This window comes from Salvia hispanica, chromosome 4 (genome assembly GCF_023119035.1).
Source record: "Salvia hispanica cultivar TCC Black 2014 chromosome 4, UniMelb_Shisp_WGS_1.0, whole genome shotgun sequence".
NCBI classification, from domain to species: domain Eukaryota; kingdom Viridiplantae; phylum Streptophyta; class Magnoliopsida; order Lamiales; family Lamiaceae; genus Salvia; species Salvia hispanica.
In genome coordinates, this window is record NC_062968.1 from 38,428,791 (window position 1) to 38,448,757 (window position 19,967).

The 19,967-nt window shown below is 37.6% G+C and overlaps 5 protein-coding genes across 5 annotated transcripts; 2 read left to right on the forward strand and 3 right to left on the reverse strand.

Annotated features, from left to right (window-relative positions):
* Positions 1–49: 49 nt before the first annotated feature.
* On the reverse strand, positions 50–1,143 carry LOC125222477 (thaumatin-like protein). The gene is made up of 2 exons (XM_048125116.1): positions 1,002–1,143; positions 50–907 (listed from the first exon to the last, which is right to left on the reverse strand). Exons 1-2 carry the CDS (start codon positions 1,069–1,071, stop codon positions 228–230), a joined length of 750 nt encoding a protein of 249 aa, XP_047981073.1. The 5' UTR covers positions 1,072–1,143; the 3' UTR covers positions 50–227.
* A 3,135-nt stretch (positions 1,144–4,278) lies between these two features.
* LOC125221978 lies at positions 4,279–8,160 on the forward strand. The gene is made up of 13 exons (XM_048124345.1): positions 4,279–4,535; positions 4,636–4,747; positions 4,829–4,902; positions 4,981–5,027; positions 5,129–5,282; positions 5,362–5,406; positions 5,490–5,694; positions 5,784–5,845; positions 5,932–6,032; positions 6,260–6,314; positions 6,404–6,451; positions 6,526–6,665; positions 7,852–8,160. The coding sequence occupies exons 1-13, from the start codon at positions 4,349–4,351 to the stop codon at positions 7,930–7,932; spliced, it is 1,311 nt and encodes a 436-aa protein (XP_047980302.1). The 5' UTR covers positions 4,279–4,348; the 3' UTR covers positions 7,933–8,160.
* A 415-nt stretch (positions 8,161–8,575) lies between these two features.
* LOC125221979 (60S ribosomal protein L35a-3-like) lies at positions 8,576–10,081 on the reverse strand. The gene is made up of 3 exons (XM_048124346.1): positions 9,982–10,081; positions 9,662–9,890; positions 8,576–8,749 (listed from the first exon to the last, which is right to left on the reverse strand). Exons 1-3 carry the CDS (start codon positions 10,047–10,049, stop codon positions 8,708–8,710), a joined length of 339 nt encoding a protein of 112 aa, XP_047980303.1. The 5' UTR covers positions 10,050–10,081; the 3' UTR covers positions 8,576–8,707.
* A 345-nt stretch (positions 10,082–10,426) lies between these two features.
* LOC125217749 (protein SSUH2 homolog) lies at positions 10,427–13,425 on the forward strand. The gene is made up of 6 exons (XM_048119274.1): positions 10,427–10,773; positions 11,357–11,426; positions 11,679–12,010; positions 12,107–12,251; positions 12,419–12,544; positions 12,828–13,425. The coding sequence occupies exons 1-6, from the start codon at positions 10,557–10,559 to the stop codon at positions 13,210–13,212; spliced, it is 1,275 nt and encodes a 424-aa protein (XP_047975231.1). The 5' UTR covers positions 10,427–10,556; the 3' UTR covers positions 13,213–13,425.
* A 1,637-nt stretch (positions 13,426–15,062) lies between these two features.
* LOC125185450 (O-fucosyltransferase 19) lies at positions 15,063–18,572 on the reverse strand. Its single transcript, XM_048081984.1, has 8 exons — positions 17,992–18,572; positions 17,181–17,253; positions 17,037–17,107; positions 16,866–16,954; positions 16,621–16,753; positions 16,294–16,526; positions 15,726–16,202; positions 15,063–15,590 (listed from the first exon to the last, which is right to left on the reverse strand). Exons 1-8 carry the CDS (start codon positions 18,469–18,471, stop codon positions 15,371–15,373), a joined length of 1,776 nt encoding a protein of 591 aa, XP_047937941.1. The 5' UTR covers positions 18,472–18,572; the 3' UTR covers positions 15,063–15,370.
* Between the last annotated feature and the right edge of the window lie 1,395 nt (positions 18,573–19,967).

Below are 19,967 nucleotides of genomic sequence, written 5' to 3' on the forward strand. Positions count from 1 at the left end.
TCATGTTAGACAGTTTGATTAGTTGGATTGATCAGTTGGATCAGGTAAGTGTCATTAGATATGAGCTTGAAATTGAATATAAATAATCGACATGCTAGAATTGTTGCATAGGAAACGCTATTGAATTTTTAAGCCTCTACAACAGCTCCTTGCCTAATGCTAGAGTAGCTAGTTAGACAGAAGGAAAATCTCGTAACTAAACGAGATTGTTTAGGGCGAGGCCACTCTCATTGTGGAGGGCAGAAAGTGATAACATATCTCTTTGCTATGCATTTGTTGAGGCTTGAAGAATCATCAAAGGCATAGCTATACGCCTTGGGACAAATGGCCTTGAACAAATTTGCAAAAACTGTAGGTTTGCAAGTTTTGGGATCTGCATACTGCCCTGTGCAGCAGTATTTTGGTGATTGCATAGCTAAGCAAGCACTCTTGCACCCCACAACCTGCCCTCCCACTCTAACCTCCAGAGCCGAGGGGCAGCACACGTTCAGATCGACCTCGCACGACGCCACTCCGCACCCCACCCCTCCCCCGACGGGCTTCATCGAGACGGGCAGGTTGAAGCCGTCCACCAGGCTCACATCGTAGAAGTGGAGTGGCGAGGTGGATGAGCCTAATGTCATCTCCACCACCGTGGCCGGGGGTGATCCGCCAAGCCCTTGGCAGTGGAGTTGTCCGGCGCAGTCGCCCGTGGCGCACGAGCCCTTCCCATTGGAGTCGAAATTGCAGAGCTGCCTTCCCCATAGCCGACCCGACCACTTCTCAGGGACATCGATGGCCACCTCTCCCCCGCTGCTGAGGAGGAAGCCACCCTCATTGAGCGTCCGCTGCCCTGCACCGGCCTGGATTCCGGGCCATATGCTCTCGTTGCAGTTGTTTACTACGATCAGCTGATAACCACTGCCATCTATAAACATAAATAATTGATATCAGGATTTTGACCACAGATTGCATTGTGCTAAAAATGAAAAAAAGCAAAGCTAAATCATAATAATGTATACTTGTTCTAGTGAGACAGAGGAGGAGTATGGTGATAGCTATGAAGAATGCACATTGGTTAGTAGGCAGCATTTTTGTTAAAATCAATCTGCAATGTTGAACTGAAACTTGTGATTTGTGGGGTGAACTGTGAGGGATGGATGCTGAATTTAAAGCAGAGAGGAGCTCTGCTAGAGGCTACTGCCTCAAACTCAATTTGCATTTCTTTATTTAATTTTGTCCCTCTTTTTCCCACACTTTTTTCTTTTTTGTAATCAAACAGAGAGCATATATGCATTGCTTCTAGCTGAGGATTTCTTCTACTTTGATGAAGTTATAGACTTATCATGTCTTTAACTTTAGCACGTAACAGTGAATATAACTATTAGTGTGCAAGTGTATACCTTGTACTCACGTTCAGGTAAACACTGGATTGAGTTATGGTTCTTTCATACATATGAGAAACAGAATATTTTGCCCCTTTTTCACCATAAACAAAACTAGTCTTTTTCACTTTATAGTCGGCTGAGTATATTTCCCTGCGAATACAAGATTGCCTGATTGTCAATCTGTTGGGCAAATGAAACAAAATTCAGTGAAGAAATAACTGAAACCATGTTCATTCGTTTATCATCATTTAGTTTAGGTAGAACTTTATAAATTTCTATCATACTAGAGTGGATCGCTGTCTATGGGCTAAATTTATCCGACTCATTAGTATATCTAGACTGAAGTTTAAAAAATGTTAGGAACTAACGCATAGTACATGGGGTATTATTTTTGAATTAGTTACTTAATAGTTGGTTGTAGTATATCTAGTAGCGATTATTAGATTTGTGATTAGAGTAGGATTTAATATTTAAATTATATAGTCTATATTAGGATTAAGATTTGCGTGAGTTAGGCATTAGCTAGAATTTAGTTAGAATCGGGTTTTTGAGTTAATCTCTTTTGATTTGTTTAGGATTTGATTGTAGGTTTTGAAGTCTATAAATAGGCTGGTCTTGTTCTTTAATAGGGAGACGAGTTTTTGATTGAGTGTGTTTCTTGAGTTTTTTTACTCTTGATCCTATTCGAATTCTTGTAGCAAAGTGTTCGTTTTCGAATAGTCTATCGATTTATCGATTGAGTTTCCACCCTCAATCGTGGCATCATTCATTCCATATCCACTTCCATATTTCACGTCAAACTCATATCCATCCATATTGTGAAGTTGTAGGAATGCCATGTCTACAACGACTTCTTGCAATTTTCATCCATATTCCGAAGCATGTTCGTGTTACAGATGTTACAACTTGCGGGGTGCCATGTCGCAGCCCTTTTGCGACCAATATCGCAGGCCATACAGTCGACGAGAGGCTGATTCGTTCGGAGAGGTGTCGCGAGATCTTGGCGAGCCAGCGAGGCTCATAACACTTGGGCTTTAAATCTAGACCAATTCGGTAGAGGGCTAGTGCAACCCGATAAAAAAAGTCTAAACCCTCAAAAGTTCACTTTGAAGGGTTTGAGGAATAGTGTTGGCAAAATAAAATAAATAAACATTGTAACAATATTACAATATCTCACATCGGTGCAAAAAGAGACTTTAAACTACTCCCTTCGTCCCAGATAAGAGTCACTTTTTGCCATAAAAGTTCGTCCCAGTGTAAAAGTCACATTTAGAATTACATCAAAATTATAATTTTACTCCATTGCTCATCAAAATTACATCAAAATGTCATTATCTACATTAAAATAAACCAAAACAAAAATAAAAAACTCTAAAAAGTCAAAAGGGACCCACCTTCAACCAACTCACTTTATCTATTACACACTCTACCATCTCACTTCATTAATTACACACTCCACTATCTCACTTCATTTATTACACACTTCAACTCTTTCTTAAAACCCGAGCCATAACAATAAGTGACTCCTAATTCGGGACAGAGGGAGTACTAAGTGACCGTTCGGTTGGTCAATTGAAGCATGTGTACTATTTAGTTCTGTGTTCGGTTAATAAAATTGGAGGTCTAATTAATCCATGATACTATCTTATATGGATAATCTCCCCATTGTCAGTCGGAGCCGTACCCCTACGACAAAAACAATATGGGGCATGATTATTCCAGACTCAATCTCCATATTATTTTGTAATGTAAACCGAACGTGGCCTAAGTCTCTAATAAATTGCTCCCTCTATCATCAATTGATTTTAAGATGAAACTCTATGGATTTCTACCATCTTTTTATCCTTAAAATTCGCTGAGGCTGAACAAAATACTCAAGTTTTGTTGTGGCTAATTTGATGATTCATGATTTCATGTAGAGAAACAAAGAGCATCCTCAATAAAGCCACAAATTGTGGCCGTCGAAGCTCAAAGTGTTTGCATCTGCAACTGAAAAGCACCGATTGCTTCTTCTTCACTCTTGTGTTATTGACTTCATATGTCTGGCTAGATTTTATGTGGTGCTCTTTACATTTAGTTTAAATTAATTGATTCGATGATTTACCTTTGATCTTTGTTTATTCCAATGCTTTTGTTTTCGTTTATGGGTTTATTGATCGTGTATATTTTTATGCATCTTGAGTAGTATTATTCGTTTAGTACTCCCTCTATCTCATTAAAAATAAAACGTTTTTCTTTTTAGATTGTCTTATTAAAAATGAAACGTTTTCTTAGATGGAAATAACTCTATCTCTACTTTTTCATCTCTTTTACTTTACTCTCTCTTCATTAACACACAAAACAACACTACATAAAATTCCGCGCCGATTCTCAAACGTTGCATATTTAATAGGACGGAGGGAGTACTTAATATCTTTTTCTTACTTAATTAGAAATTGACTGAAAACGAGAAATTATTGAGTTTGATTCATTTATAAATAATTCAATAATAAAATTATGCTATAACGATATTTGAGAACTTGATTCTGAACTTTCTACACTCTTAAACTATTTATGACCGATGAAAAGGCTAAAGATTAAGTGTTGAACTAATGCTATAGCTAAAATTTGTTAAACATAGTCAATGTCATTGGAGTGAAAATAAATGTATATCCATTAGCTTTGAATAGAATTAAGAGATGAGGTTTAACTCATTTAATCAGTGTTAAAAGCGATTTTTACTTTGTTGAATTAGTTTTAAATTTATTTTGTAATTGGAGACTGGTTGTTTAAGCTTAGAAATGAACTAGACAGACAAATAATAGCCCATTCTTGGATATTTGAAGGGCCATTTTCTGGTTCAAGACCCAATTGGCCCAATATAAGCCCATTAAGTCTCACCCCCAGAGAAATCAAGAAAAGAGAGCAGCAATTCTGCTTTCTCGATTCCTTGATCCAAAGCAGAACAGTAGGAGAGAAGCGAGGAGGATAAAAATTAACACATGAGGCTCGCAGCTAAAGTTTCGAGGGTCTTCAGAAATGGAATAGGGTCCCTTTTAGCGGTTAAACCGCCTCCTCCAAAAGTGGTGGCACCGCCGCTCAGACAATTTTCAGCCACTAGCACGCCCAACCCAGTTGCAGTTGAAATGATCAAATACGCCACCTCTCTTGCTCGCCAGAACAAAACAGGTGCCACCACTTGTTTCTTCACTCTTCAAGTTTGAATTTTTAACTTTGAGGTTTAAGGTATCAGAGAAAAAAATGGGGTTTATTGGTATTGCAATTTCAGAAGAATCGTACGCGCAAGGATTGCTGGTATTGGAACAGTGCGAATCAACTCAACCAGATGAGAATTCCAAGGGTTTGGTTGAGCTTGCTCGCTCTACCTTAATGTTTGAGAGGTACATTTGATTTTATTTTTTTCTTGTTTTTTTTTGTTTTCTTTTAATTCCCTATTTTATTCTGCAATTAATTCGATTTAGAGGGTTCCATGAGACAGCAATTGAGGGATTGGGAAAGCTTCAAGATTTAAGCTTGTCTTCTCTTGATATCAAAGGTGATAAGATTACTTAATTTACTTGACTTATTTATTACTATTATATTCAATGGTGAAATCGGTGTTGGGCTTGTGCAGTTGCTGCTTCTGAAGCTCTGGTGGGAATTTATCTACAAATATATCGAGTAAGTCGCAGCAATAATGAGAATAGCTCCTTTTCAAGTAGAATAATGTTGTTTGTAGATTTGAAGGTTGAATACCCTGATGTCTGTTAAAAACTCATTAGGAGGATGCAGCATCAGCTGTTGCAGATTTGGCATTGCAAATCCTAGGATCAATTAGACATGGATTAGGTGATGGGGGTGGATTTGAGGTTCTAGAAGCCCGAATCAAAGCTCTGAAAGGTCTGATCGAGCTCATATGCGGTGACACTGAATCTGGTGCGTATGGTCGATTTGTCAGGTCCTTTGTATGCTTATCGTTTGTTCACAGTGACTGAATTCCAATCCATGTCTGCAGCACAGTCGGTCTTTGAGGGAATACCGGGAGAGGGATTGTTGAGTGGTAAGGTTTATACTTTATGAGAAATATATTTCTCGAAATAATATGCACTTCTATAGTTCCATTCATCAACATTGTCTTTGTAGCCAATGCTGCCCTGTCTTATGGCGAGTTCCTTCATGGAACGCGGAAATTTTCCACTGCAAAGGAGTTGTACCAGAGAGTAACTCAGGCAATGTCCGACATCAAGGATTTTGGTGATCCTAACAACCTTGGAGCTTGTAACATGACACCACGGGAAGTTGCAATTGCCGCTGGTTGTTCTTTAGGGCAGCTCGAGGCCCATGTGGGGTAATCTGTCTCTAGATTATTATAGTCTGCGATCAACTTCCTCTGTTACCAGGGTCATCACGTCTTAACATGTGGTTTTTCTTCTCTAGGAATTTTAGTGATGCAGAGGAGATACTGACCACTGCAATGAATCAAGTGGAAGAGCACTTTGGTATGTTACTTTAGTGGTAAACCTGATCAGTGTTCCAACGTGATTGAATTACATTTGCATTATAGTACCATTGCTTATATATGCAGGCCCTCAACATCCCAAAGTTGGTGTCATTTTGACCTGCATTGCTCTCATGTATCGGCTAAAAGCCATGGCGGAGCGCTCGAGCTCCCTTCTAATTCAAGAGGTAAGGAATTTTGTTATGCTGCAAAACTAGGATAAAATGTCAGATATATCAGTTATGTTCGTTCACTTTTCTTCACGGCCATTCCATGTAGATGAATCAGTATCTGTTTATATCTTAGCTTCACTCAGTTTCTAGTAGAAAGTTTTTCAGTCATTCTTCACATGTTTTTGTATGTATATTCTGTTGAAACATTCTGCTGTGTTATTCTTTTCTTATATGGTTGATAGGGTCTTTTCAGAAGAGCAATCGAGCTGCTTAAAGCTCCATCTTTAGAGGTTCATGGTAAGAAATTGCTATATATCTTCACAAATCTCCCCTTCCTTAGAACTTCAATTGCTTTTTTGCTGAGGCGTATTTCTTTTTAATGATAGGTGTCGATGGAAACATTAGCATGAAAGATATAATCGCACTAGCCAGAGGTATGTCTTAATAACTGAATTGATTTGCTTGCTAATAAGCTTTTGCTTGTATTTATATGCGGTTATTTGTGAAGGTGGGTATGCAGAAACGCTTCTTGTGCAACAGTCGAGAAAAGCAGAAGGGGAGAGATTGAAACATTGGGCAGAAACTGCTTGGGGAAACCGGTGGATGTCACTGGGCGAAGCATTGGAGCTTTCGGAATCTTCGCCTAAGGTGCCAGTCATAGATACTAGGATATGCCGTGCGGTTTAGTTTCGTGTACATAATATGATGCTTAGATGGTCTTGCCTCTCCTAGACAAAGCAGCAACACCTAACTCTAATATGTGGAGAAAATGGTTCATTTGTTGAGGTTTGCTAATAAGAAGGCAAGCATGGAGGTCATATGATTTCTAATTGAAGGTGGAATGTAAAATATTATGGTAAATGTTAATTGCCACTTTATTTGAAAATAAAGAAACTAAATAAAGCATGTGCCTGTTTTTTGTTATTAAATTAGTATATTGATGGTTGTGTTTGTTATCTTAACATAACTTTTAATATTTTTTTGTGGGTATACATGGTAACGGTTGAAGCCTAATTTTGTCTGGTGCATAACTTTCTTTCCTGTTTTAATTATGTCTTGGAAAAAGGGAGGGTGAAACTTAAAATTACTTGGAAAAAAAGGGAGGGTGAAAAGGGCATGGAAGACCGTAAATAATGAAAAAGGATTTCAAATGATATTATATCCATACATGGAGGCGTCTGGTGCATTTTTTGAAACATAGGTACCTCCAACGTTCGATTAGTCATATATAGAGGCTAATTTTGTAGTTCACTCTAAGATAAATTGCTAAAAGTAATAAATATAACTGAAATGGCATATCATTTTAATTATGTTACTGAATATCACTTGTTGCACATACTTACATTTATTTGCTTTATTAACGTAACTAAATTCCAATAATATGTAGTATTCATTATATGTGACATAAATGTAATAGTATTAAAATTTACATACAGTTGGCTATAGTTATACTTGCATTCCTAGTTGCTACTTTAATAGTGCCACATTCTCAACTATGCTTGGCCGGCAGTATAAATACATATGACACATTTTATTTAGCTTCTCGACTAAGCTAAGGAAACATATGACATTGATATTTCGACATTTTCAACTATGTTTGGCCGGCATACAAAACGTGGACATCATTTACTAGTAGTACTATATATATTACTACTACTCCCAAAAATTAATACTGATAAATCTTGCAAATATAATGGCTGAGAAACAAAACCAACCAAAAGAGAGTCATCAAGGTGATCAACTATTTATATGTATATTTATAGATATAGGTTTTTGAGAATTATTGATAATATTTGTATGTATTTTAAAATGGTTGTTGGTGATATTGGTTTAGATGGATCCGAATATCAACCAGGAAAAACAGAGTGGCCCGAAGTCGTCGGACTTGCCTCAGAAGAAGCAGAGAACAAGATAAAGAGAGAGGCCGCCGCAGGGACTAAAATCCATGTGGTGCCTTCCAATTCATTTGTGACAACAGATTTCCGCATGGATCGGGTTAGAATCTTCATAGATTCCTCCGGCAAAGTTGTTAAACCACCCAGAATTGGATAATACTACAGTAATATATTGATCACCTTGTAGCTGGGCATTTTATCGGATTTCACATAATAGTTGATAAATAATTGGCACCTTCGTGTACTGAGTATATGAGTTACTTTTATTTTGGAACAATATTAGATATCACAGAAACTGAAGTGAACTTTACCTTGCCACAAACTATAAGAAAAATTACTTCCTTTTTACATAGAAGTACTTTGTCAAAAATTAGTGTTCTTATAATTTGAATATTACTCCACTTTCTAAAAGTGACCGTTATATATAAAATTGTCTCTGTGAATAAAATTAATGATCTTAAAAACAAATGTAGAGGGAAAAAGTAATAATATTTGATCATTTGCTTTTGAAACTAATTGATCTTAAGATTGAGATTGTGGAGTTGGTAAAGAGATACTAGAACGGTCTAGAAGCAAATTATTCGAACTTAACAAAACTAAACCAAACAGCAATAGGTAAATCCAAAACAGCCATTACGAATAAGAACACAAGCTGGCAGCAGATTCAAAAACAAAAGCAAAATTATAAGTCAAAGAACTGTTTTATAGTCACAAAACAAGCTCAATTCACGCATCATATGACAACGGGAATTTCACTTACATATGTAACGTAAATCTTGAGTGGTGGTGGTCACTTCAAATGTTGCTCGGATACATAAAAACCCTCACTTTAGCTCCCTGCTCACAGTTAAAAAAATGCAAAGAAGATTATAAAAGAGATCCATACATCTCTAACAAATTGAGAATGAGATATTGCCTCAATTTCAATTTAGAGGGAGTTTTTAGAGAGGCTTCATTATTAGAGATTGATTGATTGATTGCTTCACAGATAAATATTCAAGAAGGTTAACTTGCCTATTGTCCTTGCTCCGTACTCCTAGGTACGGGTCGGTTCGCATGACTCATTATCCTATGATTATCCATCTAAGATTAAATTGTGGCATTTATTTTAGTTGGAGGGGTGCTATGACTAATTATCACATGAATATCTATCTAGGACTAAGTGAGACTCATCTCATAAATCAAGCATAATATACATATAATCATGAGATACAATCTTGCAAACCAATCAGCCACTAATACTCCTAATTTACAAAATTTGTCTTCTTGAGAATAGAGATTAGAGACATTAGAAGACTATATACCACTCAGTTCATGAGATGTATTCTTTTACAAGCTTCTCTTTTTCCCAATAAACTGAAAAAGGCCACAATGATAATGTAGTCTCAATCTAAAAAAATTCTTCTTGTTAATTATCTGCATCTATCTTCTGCAGATGCATTCTATACTTTTGTGCCTCTAAATGTTCAATTTTTAACCTAATTTTCTATAAAAAGGGAAAACCTGAAAAGAGAAAACTATCAACATTTAACCTACAAAACCATTATCTACAGGGGAAAGCATGATATAAATTGACAATATCATTTAATAGAGCTAATATCCAACACAGTTAATCATAACAATATGCAACATAAAAATCTAATCATAATCTGAAACAGATTTAATCGTTAGAAATTTATACCGCAGTGCGAAATTTTCAAACGGAAGAAAAATACTGAAATAAACAGATATTGAAACGATTAAACGTACCATGGATTTGGGAGGGAGATTGGACTTGAATTTGGCGCGAACGACGCCGCTGTTGCCGTGGGGACGCGCGACCTTGCCCCAAATGCAGCGATAGTGAGAGCCGTTCTTCTTAACTTTGGCTTTGTAAATGTAGGCCAATTTCTTCCCGAGATACCATGCCACTTCCTCCTGAGTGTTCACGCCCTCTACCTGAACCAGCGACGTGTTTGGATACTGGTTCGACTTCGACCTATCACCGAGTCACCGATTTCGTTATGGCACACACGGCCTAGCCGGAGATCGGAGGAGCGAAGAAATGAAAAGTATTATTTTCTGTTTACCTTTTGTATCCGAGGATTGTACCGCGGACGTAGAGTCTCACGCGCTCGCCTTGCCTCCCCTTCACCATTGCTGCTCTGAACCAACGCACAAACCCTAATTTTCCATGGGGATTTAATGACATTATTGGGCTTATTTAGAAACCTAGTTGCGGTTTTACAACTGGGCTGGACCGGCCCATTTTAATTTTTATCAGCCTGTTTGTTTAGATCTCTACGCATAATAATCTCATTTTTTTTTATCGTGCGTTTACCAAAATTAGTTATAGAATTTAATCTCAAATAATCATAGCAACCCAATTGTTAAATTCATTACACAATATCTACTATATAAAATTCCGCAAATTCATTATACAATATCAACTAATATCACTCACAACTACTCATATTTTAAAATAAGCAAAATAATGTAAAATAAATATTTGAGGTATGAACAAGAGCCAAAACTGACAGCTCAATTGACCGCGTTAAGAATATCGGCTCACTACCTTGTTGATTAAGCTTAATCCTTCAAATTGTTGGACACTCCATTCCCTTCAATCATCTACTCATCAATTGAATTTCTCGTAGCAACTAAAATGGAGCAGCCGTTGCTTTCAGATGGTAAGAGGGAGAGCGACAGATGGAGTTCTTACGAGCATGTGGGGAGAGCGGGCTCCGCCATTCCGACGGCGTCCCTCGCCGGAAGCGTAGTCAGCGTCGATGAAATTCGATCGGCGTCGGCTTCTTCCGACATCTATCCGCCATCTCTTCATGCCCCTTTGCTTAGCTCTCCACAACCTCACTATCCCAGTGGTAATCGGATTATCGACACAACTAATTTCTACTATTATGAAGTTTCTGATTCGGTCTAAGATTGTGTATTAATTTCATTTTTATAGTTTTTTTAGGGGAAATTTGGAAACCACGATCAATTTTATTTGCATTTGAGGGTGAGACCTAAATTGTTTATCAGTAGTGGTTTTGTTAGGATATAAGAATCCAATCCAAATATTACCATCGTTTTTTTCTTAAGATTCATTTGGCTATGTTAAAAAAAAAAGATTCTTTTAGGTTGCATTTGTTCTTACTTTAGTGGAACACATTTTAACAAATATATGCACTTTTACCCCTCAATTTAGAATCTGCACTTGCAGACCTGTTCTAGCTGATGTTTAAACATGTCGCGTTTATCACGTCGAAGAAAGAAATGATATGTACTCTCTTGATTCATAGCTTACACACACATAGAGGAAGATGCTATTTCACTGTTATTGTGTACAGTTATACTTGCTTTATTTATAAGTCAAACCGCTTAACTTGTTAATCCAATCTATGTGGATTTTCCAGAATGTGTGATGTTCTTCATTATTTAGTAATGTTGGTAATCTTGTTGCAGAACAAGTGGTTGGTCATCCTCAAGACGCTTATGATGGGCATTTTAGAAGGAATATTATAGATGGACAAAGGTTAGTATTGAATCCACTGCTTGGCACATTGCGTTATAGATGATTAAAAAACTGTTTTGCTAGATATTAAGACTGAATTGGGCTAGATTTCATATATAAAACCGTTTCGTAGATATTAAGACTCAATTGATTATCAAGCCAAATCACTTTCTTGGATCCTTATATTGCTTGTGTTGCCTTTTTTCCAAGAGTGGCGTACTTCATATTTTGCCGATTTGTGTTTCATTGTTATTTCTCTGAATATCTACTCAGGCAAGTGCTGGATGAGGTAGAAATACGAGAACTTCTCTTAGATCATGTTGGTCATCGTTGTTGTTGGGGTAGTCGGCCAGCTCGAAATTGGAATATTCAAGCAGTGGAGGATTGCAATGTCTATGTGGGAACCCTCGAAACTTTTGCTGAAGATAGGGAAATAATAACTGAGAAGGAGCCATATCTTGGTGGTGATACACATGGAAAAGATAAGGGTCCTGAAATTGGAATATGGGAACTGGATCTGAGGTCTGAGTTTCCTCCTCTATTTATTCCTGAAAAAGAGTCGAGTGTCGTAGTTCCTCGATCAGAAGCTGTTGAGAAATGCTCAGGTACAAACTCAAGAATAGTGAATTACCTGGCTTCATAATCAATATTTGGACCAAAACGTTGCATACTCACGATGATTTATCATTTCATTTCTTAAGGATGTGGAGGAAGAGGAGATGTTGTATGCTTGACTTGTAATGCAGATAATAAAGAGCCTGGTTTCTACAAGGAGAATCATATGTTTCAGTGCTCTACTTGTCACGGGAGAGGTTTGTTGGCACATATGGATGGATCTGATTCAATGTGAGCATTTAATTTTTGAACTATTTATTCAGTCCTCTGGTAAATGATGTAATGGTCTTTCCATGAAGGATAATCACAATGAACAGGGTTATCACTACAAATTTGCCATATCTGATTGTGGTGTTGTGTTCTACGTATACTTGTATGACCAAAAATTCCATTTGCAGATGTAAAAACTGTAAGGGTAAGGGAATGTTACCTTGTGCAACATGTGGATCTCGAGGATTGATCAAATGTGAGATGTGTCAAGGTAGCGGCTCTCTTCTGACACGCAAAGTGGCCATTGTAAAATGGTAAGTAGTATTTACTCACTTCAAATATAAAGTATCCATTTAGTCCCCCTTTGGTATATACAGAATCTTCTATGAAAACTAGGAAACTGGAGTTAAATATCGAGAAGATTTTGCTAATAAATGACATACTGGATGGGGCATAACAGGGGTAAAGTTCATTTCATATAAACTTAGAGCAGAATCATCGTATACACGGCATTCTTCTTTCTAGTCGGTTTTCTTCACTCAAAATAGATGACTCTTACTCTGAACTAAGACCATTACTGACCATTTTACTCGATAGGAAAACCTTGCAAGCAAGAAAAGTGAGTGCGACCAGTGGGGCAGCGTCTGTCCCAGATGAAGTCTTCCACAGGGCGAAAGGAGTGCAGCTGTGCAATACACAAGCCCACCAGTGCACCCCAGCCTATTTTGCGGACTCGTATTTCCTCAATAAGTTCTCGTCAGAGGTGATTGCTGAAAGGGATCAAGTATCTCCAACTGCAAGAGTGATCTGTGAAAGGCATATCATCTCTGTCGTTCCAGTGACTCGAGTAACCATGGCTCAAAACCGTAGCTCTTTCAGTTTCTATATAATCGGAACCACCAGAGAGGTGTACTTGAAGGACTCGTATCCTTCGACGTTTTGCTGGGGGGTTTGCCCATGCCTCGAGTGGCTGAAGCTGTAGTTTAATGTCTTGGACTGAGCTGGTTTGATTGAAGTGAAAAAAATAGTCAGAAGATCTCATTAGTAGTTTGGAGTGTGTTATCATTATGCAACGAACAACTTTGGACCTCATCTCGTTGAGTTTGTTGATGTCTTGTACTGGTGTCTGTCAGGCTTGTGTTGTTGTCCGTGTCTCTGTGAGGCTCTAGAGTTTTGCCTTTGTTTTGATCTTTCATTCAACGTCCAATTTTTTTATCTACTTTTTTTTTGGGGGGGGGGGGGGGGCTGGGGGTGTGTATTATGTATGGAAAGTTATTTCATGTAGAGTAAAAGTGATTAAGAAAATGAGAATCCATTTTTTCTTTGTACCATAGCCTCTATATTATACTCCATGTGAAAAAAATACGTTAAAATTAATGAAAACCGAGCATGGCCTTGTCGTACCCGACCGTGTGGAAATTAAGGATCAAATCATATCCAGGTGGGTATAATCCTCAGGACATTGCCTTTCGGGACCTACCTGTGTGGAAGTACAAAGTGGTTCCTACCCAGTTGGGTACCACTCTCTGGAGTCTCGCTTTGTTTGACCCATGCGGGTTGAGTTTAATGCATAACTCATACCCGGTTGGCTCTAAGATCATGTAGCCACCCACCCCCTTTCTTCATTGGACCGGGTGGAGTTTCAAACAAAGCTCCTATCTGGTCAAGAGAAATATCTAACTTTGGTCCTATGTTTATTCAGGTGTCTCATGTGTTATTCAGGTGTCTGTTCTTCACATAAACTCAATAAACTTGTCAAATCATCAAATGACATGAAATTGATTGAAAAATTAATATTCAAGCTAGTACTAAATTCGACAACATGCATACCAATCAACTATGGTTTTCTACAAAACTACAAGCTTATCACCTATAAGTTATAGTAGTATTTTTGAAGAGAACCCAGTAACCCACGTCCAAACCTAAATAATTTAGTGTTACTTACTTTTTTAAATATAAACGTAGTTAATCTTCCTCTATATATCTTTCTTTTAGAGCGTTCAACGTCTGCCTCCATCCAGGTATGTTCTCTGTTCAAACCAACACAGATAGAGAATTCAAATGCAAACTTATATTTGTGTTTGCACTTTGCACTTTAAAAAATACAGAAATTTTGCGTTTTGGGTATAAATTTAGAGGACCATTGGAGCGAATGAAGTATAAAATTACTGTACATATAGGATGAAGATCCCATTTAGTGAATAAACGTAAGCGCTATAACTTTACAAAATCAATAATATTGGCTCATTTATAAATGAATGTAACTTTATTGGATTATGACATCATTAATACATTGAGATAGGCATTCTATGATGATTAAATTATAGAATAAACACAATAAACCTTTTAAGATAGTAAAAGAAAACAAATCCAGTGAAAGTTCACTTAGATGAGGCTGTTTGCGAATCTTGTACTAATCATGCACCAAACAACAATATAATTATAATTTATACAACATAGTATTATGTATCCATCATTGCCGTCGTTAATAATTATAGACCGGTGATTAGCTTGCATTAAAAAAAGTGCCGTTTAAGGATTCCACTGGCTGTCACATATATACATATGCCAGTTTGTGTTGCTCTACTGTAATAAACAATGGCATTGCTGAATGTGTTTGAGGCCTTTTCATTAATTTTTAATGTACACCTGTCATTTCATGCATTCTCTCCACTTTATACCTGTTTTCCCCGCCCTTCACGCCATCATTATTCGTTTTCATGGACACCTTTCAAGACAGGGAACTACCAATTTAATGTTAACCATACATTTCTGATTTCCCCACAATTAATGTATTCAGGCCCCAATTCTGAAATATAATAAGTAGAAGTATTTCTATACGAATCATTCTTTTCGAATTATATTGCTATCACATTTGTATTTGTTTCCAATAGTTACACTCTGTACTCCCAATCGAATAAATTATGAAACAATAAATTGAATGCATGTATATATATCTGATATTTCTCCCCTGCGCTGTCCGTCCGTACCCACCAAAACCCGACCAACTCGTGCTGCGGCGCGTGTTCTCGGAAGGGTGTCTGTCCCTCTCCAAACACCTCCTTTCCTTAACCAACCCAGCTCATATGGCACCGTCTGCTGTACACTATGACAACACTTGTATCTAACCTACAACCTTGTCATTGTGAACCAACTCCAACTGCTTCTTTACTCTTGTTGCATACACAACCCGGGAAAGGATTCGCGTAGAAATTCTCCTCAACTCTCGGCACCTCCCCTGCCTGCCTCGGGCTAGGCCCCCCGATTCTCTCGCTGTGCAGACGCTTCACCTCATCGGTGAAGCCCTCCCAAGAAATCGTCCCCTCGTCCAACGAATCAATCAGTCTCACAAAATTCAACCTGTCACAAGTGCAACACGTTTTAGTTAACATACAAATGCCTTTGTGTAGACATCTATAACATAGACTGTTGACATAGTCAGCAATTAGTAAATATTTAGCAACTGATCATATCCCATAAAAAATATATATATACCTATCAGGATTTATTGTCCTTCTAAATCCCTCGAACTTTCTGTGGCCCTGCACCGCCTTCGCCATGTTCCCGTCGTAGGTGTACACAAACACGTCGCTCTCCAAGGCTATAATGTAGTCCAACGCAGCAAGCCGGTTCTGGTAAGGCTTGAAGGGCTCCAGTTCTTGCTCTGTCGCCAAGGTTGAGTGAGAGAACACGTTTGGATACTCCTCGCGCAGCACGTCCATGCTGTTGTTTCCGTATATTTCTCCTGCAACGATATAGATTTTCGTTGAAGAGGGATACCCCATTGCCTTGAGCAAGAAAGCTGCCTCTCTTGGAGACATGGGGCAGCCTCCCTGAAGCCGTTTCTCTCTGCTGTCGATCTCTTTCTCCTTCCAATGCTTCACGCTATACCTCATCTCGCGAAGCTCCTCTGCCTCTGGAGCGCTAAGATTGTGGTTGCACCCGGTGAACGCAAGCATGTCTTTCTCATACCTGAATCAAATGAAATCAAATTATGTCAACAATTCATCTTCTTAACCTACAACAAAGGTAAAAAGTAACTGTAAGTATGATGTTTAATTACCTCAAGTGAAGAGCGATGTAAGGTACATCTTCGCCTCTGAGGCGCTCAACCAGTTTCTTCCCAAACTCTTCAATCTCAGGCGTGTAGCGAAGGGCCTCATAGTTAGCACGGCATCTCAGCTTCTGTATGGAGGAGGGAAGGCCATTGTTGGCGAGGCGCGAGTCTGTATGTGTGAACTTGATCACCTTATGCTTCTTCAGCAAATGAAGAATTTCTCCTCTGTAGTAACTAGCCTATGCATTCACCATAAACAACCTTTAGTTAGTTCGATTTCGATCCACCAAATGCAGTAATAAGTTGCACATAGAAGCAAGAATGTGACTATACCTTGGACCATGAAACAGGCGCTTTAATCAGGGGATGCACTGATTTAAAACGCGATGGCAACGTCTCAATTATGTCGACATCCTCTCTCAGAGCCTCGATAAAATGCTTCCAATCAAAGATATCCTTAAAATCACTGCCAAAAAATAAGGAAAAGAAAGCAAAGATTATTAAAAAAATTAAGAATTCAAGTACTAGTTTACAAGTGATGGATTATGATATTGAAACAAATGAAACAAACTTGATACCTAGGGTCTGTCCAAAAGCTCTGATGATCAAGGGAAGGAAGCACAAGAGTGGCATTCATAATCTTGGCTACTGCAACCATATCACATATCTGCATTCAAAGATTATTAATTAGAATACTACCATCATTCGACAAGCTAGCTAAAAGCACAACGCGATCATCGACTACTCACGCCTGTTCTCATTTGATTCAATCCTCCGTTGGCGTGAACTAAAATGTATCCAGTTGTCTTATTTCTTGTTCCTGTAATAAATTTTATGTCAGGGCAACACAAAAAGATGGTAAGGGCTTAAGAAAGAAGAGAAATGCGGCCTACTTGTCCAATTTCGTGGTCGAGATATGCATCTGTAGTAGTTGTCACTATTGGGTTTCATCCATATTTCTGGGACCTGTATGAAATAATCCAAAAATTAGCTCTTGTCAAAATTATTATGCAGTTAAATTATGAAAAGGATCATGACTTTTTAGCCAAGTCTGCAGGTGTAAAAGGCCGATATGGGAGGACAGAAAAGTAAGAATTTTTTCATTGGAGATAGAAATAAATCACAAGAATGAAATACAGATAACGACAGGATATGGAAAATTCAAGAACAGATCATTGCAGACACGTGAGAAAAATGATCAGCTAGCTAGCATGAAATTATTTTTTGTTTTATTTTTTATTTTATTTTTAGCGCAACGGTCGAATAATTAGCAGAATTCCCACATCAATAATAATAATAATAATAATAATATGGACGAAACAAGTCAAAGGCGACTTTACACGCTCAATTTTGTTGCCGCCCACTAAGTTCTGGTTAAACAAAGAGGCCAAAAATACGACCATTCTTTAATTTTATCAACAAAAATAATTCAATAAATCAGTGCGCCATTAAAGGGATGACAATTTTCATGGGTGAAAAATTTAAAAAGATCAGTTTTCACTTCCCCATTAATAATTTATGATCGCTTAGACACAGCTCAAAAACTGCTCATACATGGAATGTCAAATTAAAAAAAATTCAGAATTTGAGTTGGAAAATCCGAAATTGACAAAATCTAGGAAAATCAACGAAATCCGAAGCATAGCTAAAAGTGGAAACCAAAAAAAGTTCCTTTTTCTATAGAGAGAAAGAGAAAGAAGTGACCGGAAATTCTTTCATCTGGCGCTTCTGCAAAGCGGCGCCGTTTGAGGCTTCGGAGTCGAAAACGGCCATATGCGCATTGGACGAAAAATCATTCTTAAAATTGTGAATAAACAAAATCTCCTTCTCCGTCCGGACAATGTTGCCGCCGCCGCCGCCGCCCAAGGATAATTTGACGTAGACGGAGACCATCAGCGCCACCAAAAGCAACGAGAAAACCGTGCGCCCCATGTTCTTCCTTGAGGCACTCAACACACATTCCTCCCCGCGTAAAATCCAACTCTCCGCCGCTCTCTTCCGCGACGCCAGGTACCGAATTGCCGCTCCGCTGCCGGTTGTCTCTTCGCCGGCGGGGGAGACTTGAGCGGGATCGGCGGCGGCCTTCTCCTTCTCCGCGGGATCGGCGCGGCGGCGGTGGTGGGTGACGGTGGGTAATTGGGCGGTGGGGGTGTTGGCGGCTGACATTGCTCGGAAGATACACATAGGAATAGAATTGGGAGGGAAACGGAAAAGGGAAATTGAGTTATGGGGTTAGAGAGAGAAAGGAGGGGAGAGCAGTGGCCATCAACGCTGAACCGTTGCTTTGTACAACTACTACTAGTATTTATGTTGAATCAAAGGAAAATAATGTTTTGTTTCGATTATGTTTTTTTTTTTTTTTTTCCCTTTTATTGGAAGTGGGGACCGAAATCCATGGGAACAAATGTCAGAAAACAGTTTGGCTGCGTGTGTGCAGAGAGAGAATGTGATTGGGCATGTTAGTAATTACAAAAAAATTTCAACTTTAACCAAATCAAAAATTTCTTATCCTCTACGATTAATAATAAGCAGCAAAAAATACTCACATTTACTGTTTTAAGCGTTTCTGAATTTCATAAATTTGTGTTAGTTGTCCAATGGTTCTTGTCATATACATTACTACTTCTTATTTTTTAATTTTTACTATATTAGTAATTTTATTACAGTATTAATCAATTGTTCAATTTTGTCTCAATCTTTCCAAATTATTTATTCGTATATATCTTTTCAGTTATCGGAGTATCATTTTTAGATAATTCTTTATAAAAATTACCAATTAAAGTGAAATATTATTATTGTATATAAAACTTATTTTTGGATCAAACTATTAGTAGATCATTCTATATTACTACTACATTTTAGGACTCAACAGTTGGAGTGATATTTTGATCATAAAACTGATACACAACTAATACTCTCTTCATCTTTAAAAAAATAGTCCATCCTATTAAATTAGTAAGGGGAGTAATTGATAATTTAAAAAAAATGGTAAGATAGAATTAATACGGTTGCCACTTGCCCGAGATTTTAAGAGAAAATTGATAAAAATGAATAAAAGGTTTCATAGATTCATCAATCCTATTTAAGTATTTATGGAGTATTAGCGGATTATGGGTACTTCTGCTTCCGATAAATTACCTTTCTTGGAGAGTATGAATTAGTCTGTGAGTAATTATTAAATGTAGAAAATTAATACTAAAAGATTCTCAGTATCTATATATTTTCAGTTCACGAATATATTTGATTTTTTACACAAATTTAATTTCGTTAACTTTGACAAGCTATTCAATTACATATAAGTGTTAATACGTAACGATTAGGCAAATCCAAAATAGAGTTTTCGAAGTTTAATGTGGCGACGAAATTGGGTTCATTATAAAAATATGAACTCAAATTAGTTTAATTGCAGAAATAATTATCATCATAAAGACTAGAACGTGAAGGGTCTCTCCCTTTTTGGGTTTTCAGTTATTTGTTAGGGAAAATTATTGTCACAAGTGCATTAATTTAGATGTGGAGCACATGACATGCATGAAATTTGGGACTCTTCTTTCCAATTTTTTTATTTTCTCTTTTTTTTCTTTTATTTGATTATGTACTTTCTATTAGTATAATGGAGTACTTACTAGTATTTAGTTTGAGTAATTTATTTGAAATGTGAAAATGTACTTCACATATTG

Excerpts from the sequence above, each read along its gene's own strand:
- LOC125222477 (XM_048125116.1), bottom strand. The coding sequence starts at position 1,071 with ATGCTGCCTACTAACCAATGTGCATTCTTCATAGCTATCACCATACTC. Across the intron at positions 908-1,001 it reads CCTCTGTCTCACTAGAACAA|ATGGCAGTGGTTATCAGCTG; the intron begins GTATACATTATT and ends TTATGTTTATAG.
- LOC125217749 (XM_048119274.1), top strand. The coding sequence starts at position 10,557 with ATGGAGCAGCCGTTGCTTTCAGATGGTAAGAGGGAGAGCGACAGATGG. Across the intron at positions 10,774-11,356 it reads ACAACCTCACTATCCCAGTG|AACAAGTGGTTGGTCATCCT; the intron begins GTAATCGGATTA and ends ATCTTGTTGCAG. Across the intron at positions 12,252-12,418 it reads ATGGATGGATCTGATTCAAT|ATGTAAAAACTGTAAGGGTA; the intron begins GTGAGCATTTAA and ends TTCCATTTGCAG.
- LOC125185450 (XM_048081984.1), bottom strand. The coding sequence starts at position 18,471 with ATGTGTATCTTCCGAGCAATGTCAGCCGCCAACACCCCCACCGCCCAA. Across the intron at positions 16,754-16,865 it reads AGCTTTTGGACAGACCCTAG|TGATTTTAAGGATATCTTTG; the intron begins GTATCAAGTTTG and ends ATTTTTTGGCAG. Across the intron at positions 16,203-16,293 it reads TACATCGCTCTTCACTTGAG|GTATGAGAAAGACATGCTTG; the intron begins GTAATTAAACAT and ends CATTTGATTCAG.
- LOC125221978 (XM_048124345.1), top strand. The coding sequence starts at position 4,349 with ATGAGGCTCGCAGCTAAAGTTTCGAGGGTCTTCAGAAATGGAATAGGG. Across the intron at positions 4,748-4,828 it reads TCTACCTTAATGTTTGAGAG|AGGGTTCCATGAGACAGCAA; the intron begins GTACATTTGATT and ends AATTCGATTTAG. Across the intron at positions 5,028-5,128 it reads TTTATCTACAAATATATCGA|GAGGATGCAGCATCAGCTGT; the intron begins GTAAGTCGCAGC and ends AAAACTCATTAG.
- LOC125221979 (XM_048124346.1), bottom strand. The coding sequence starts at position 10,049 with ATGGTGAAGGGGAGGCAAGGCGAGCGCGTGAGACTCTACGTCCGCGGT. Across the intron at positions 9,891-9,981 it reads ACAATCCTCGGATACAAAAG|GTCGAAGTCGAACCAGTATC; the intron begins GTAAACAGAAAA and ends ACTCGGTGATAG. Across the intron at positions 8,750-9,661 it reads ATCTCCCTCCCAAATCCATG|GGAGCTAAAGTGAGGGTTTT; the intron begins GTACGTTTAATC and ends AACTGTGAGCAG.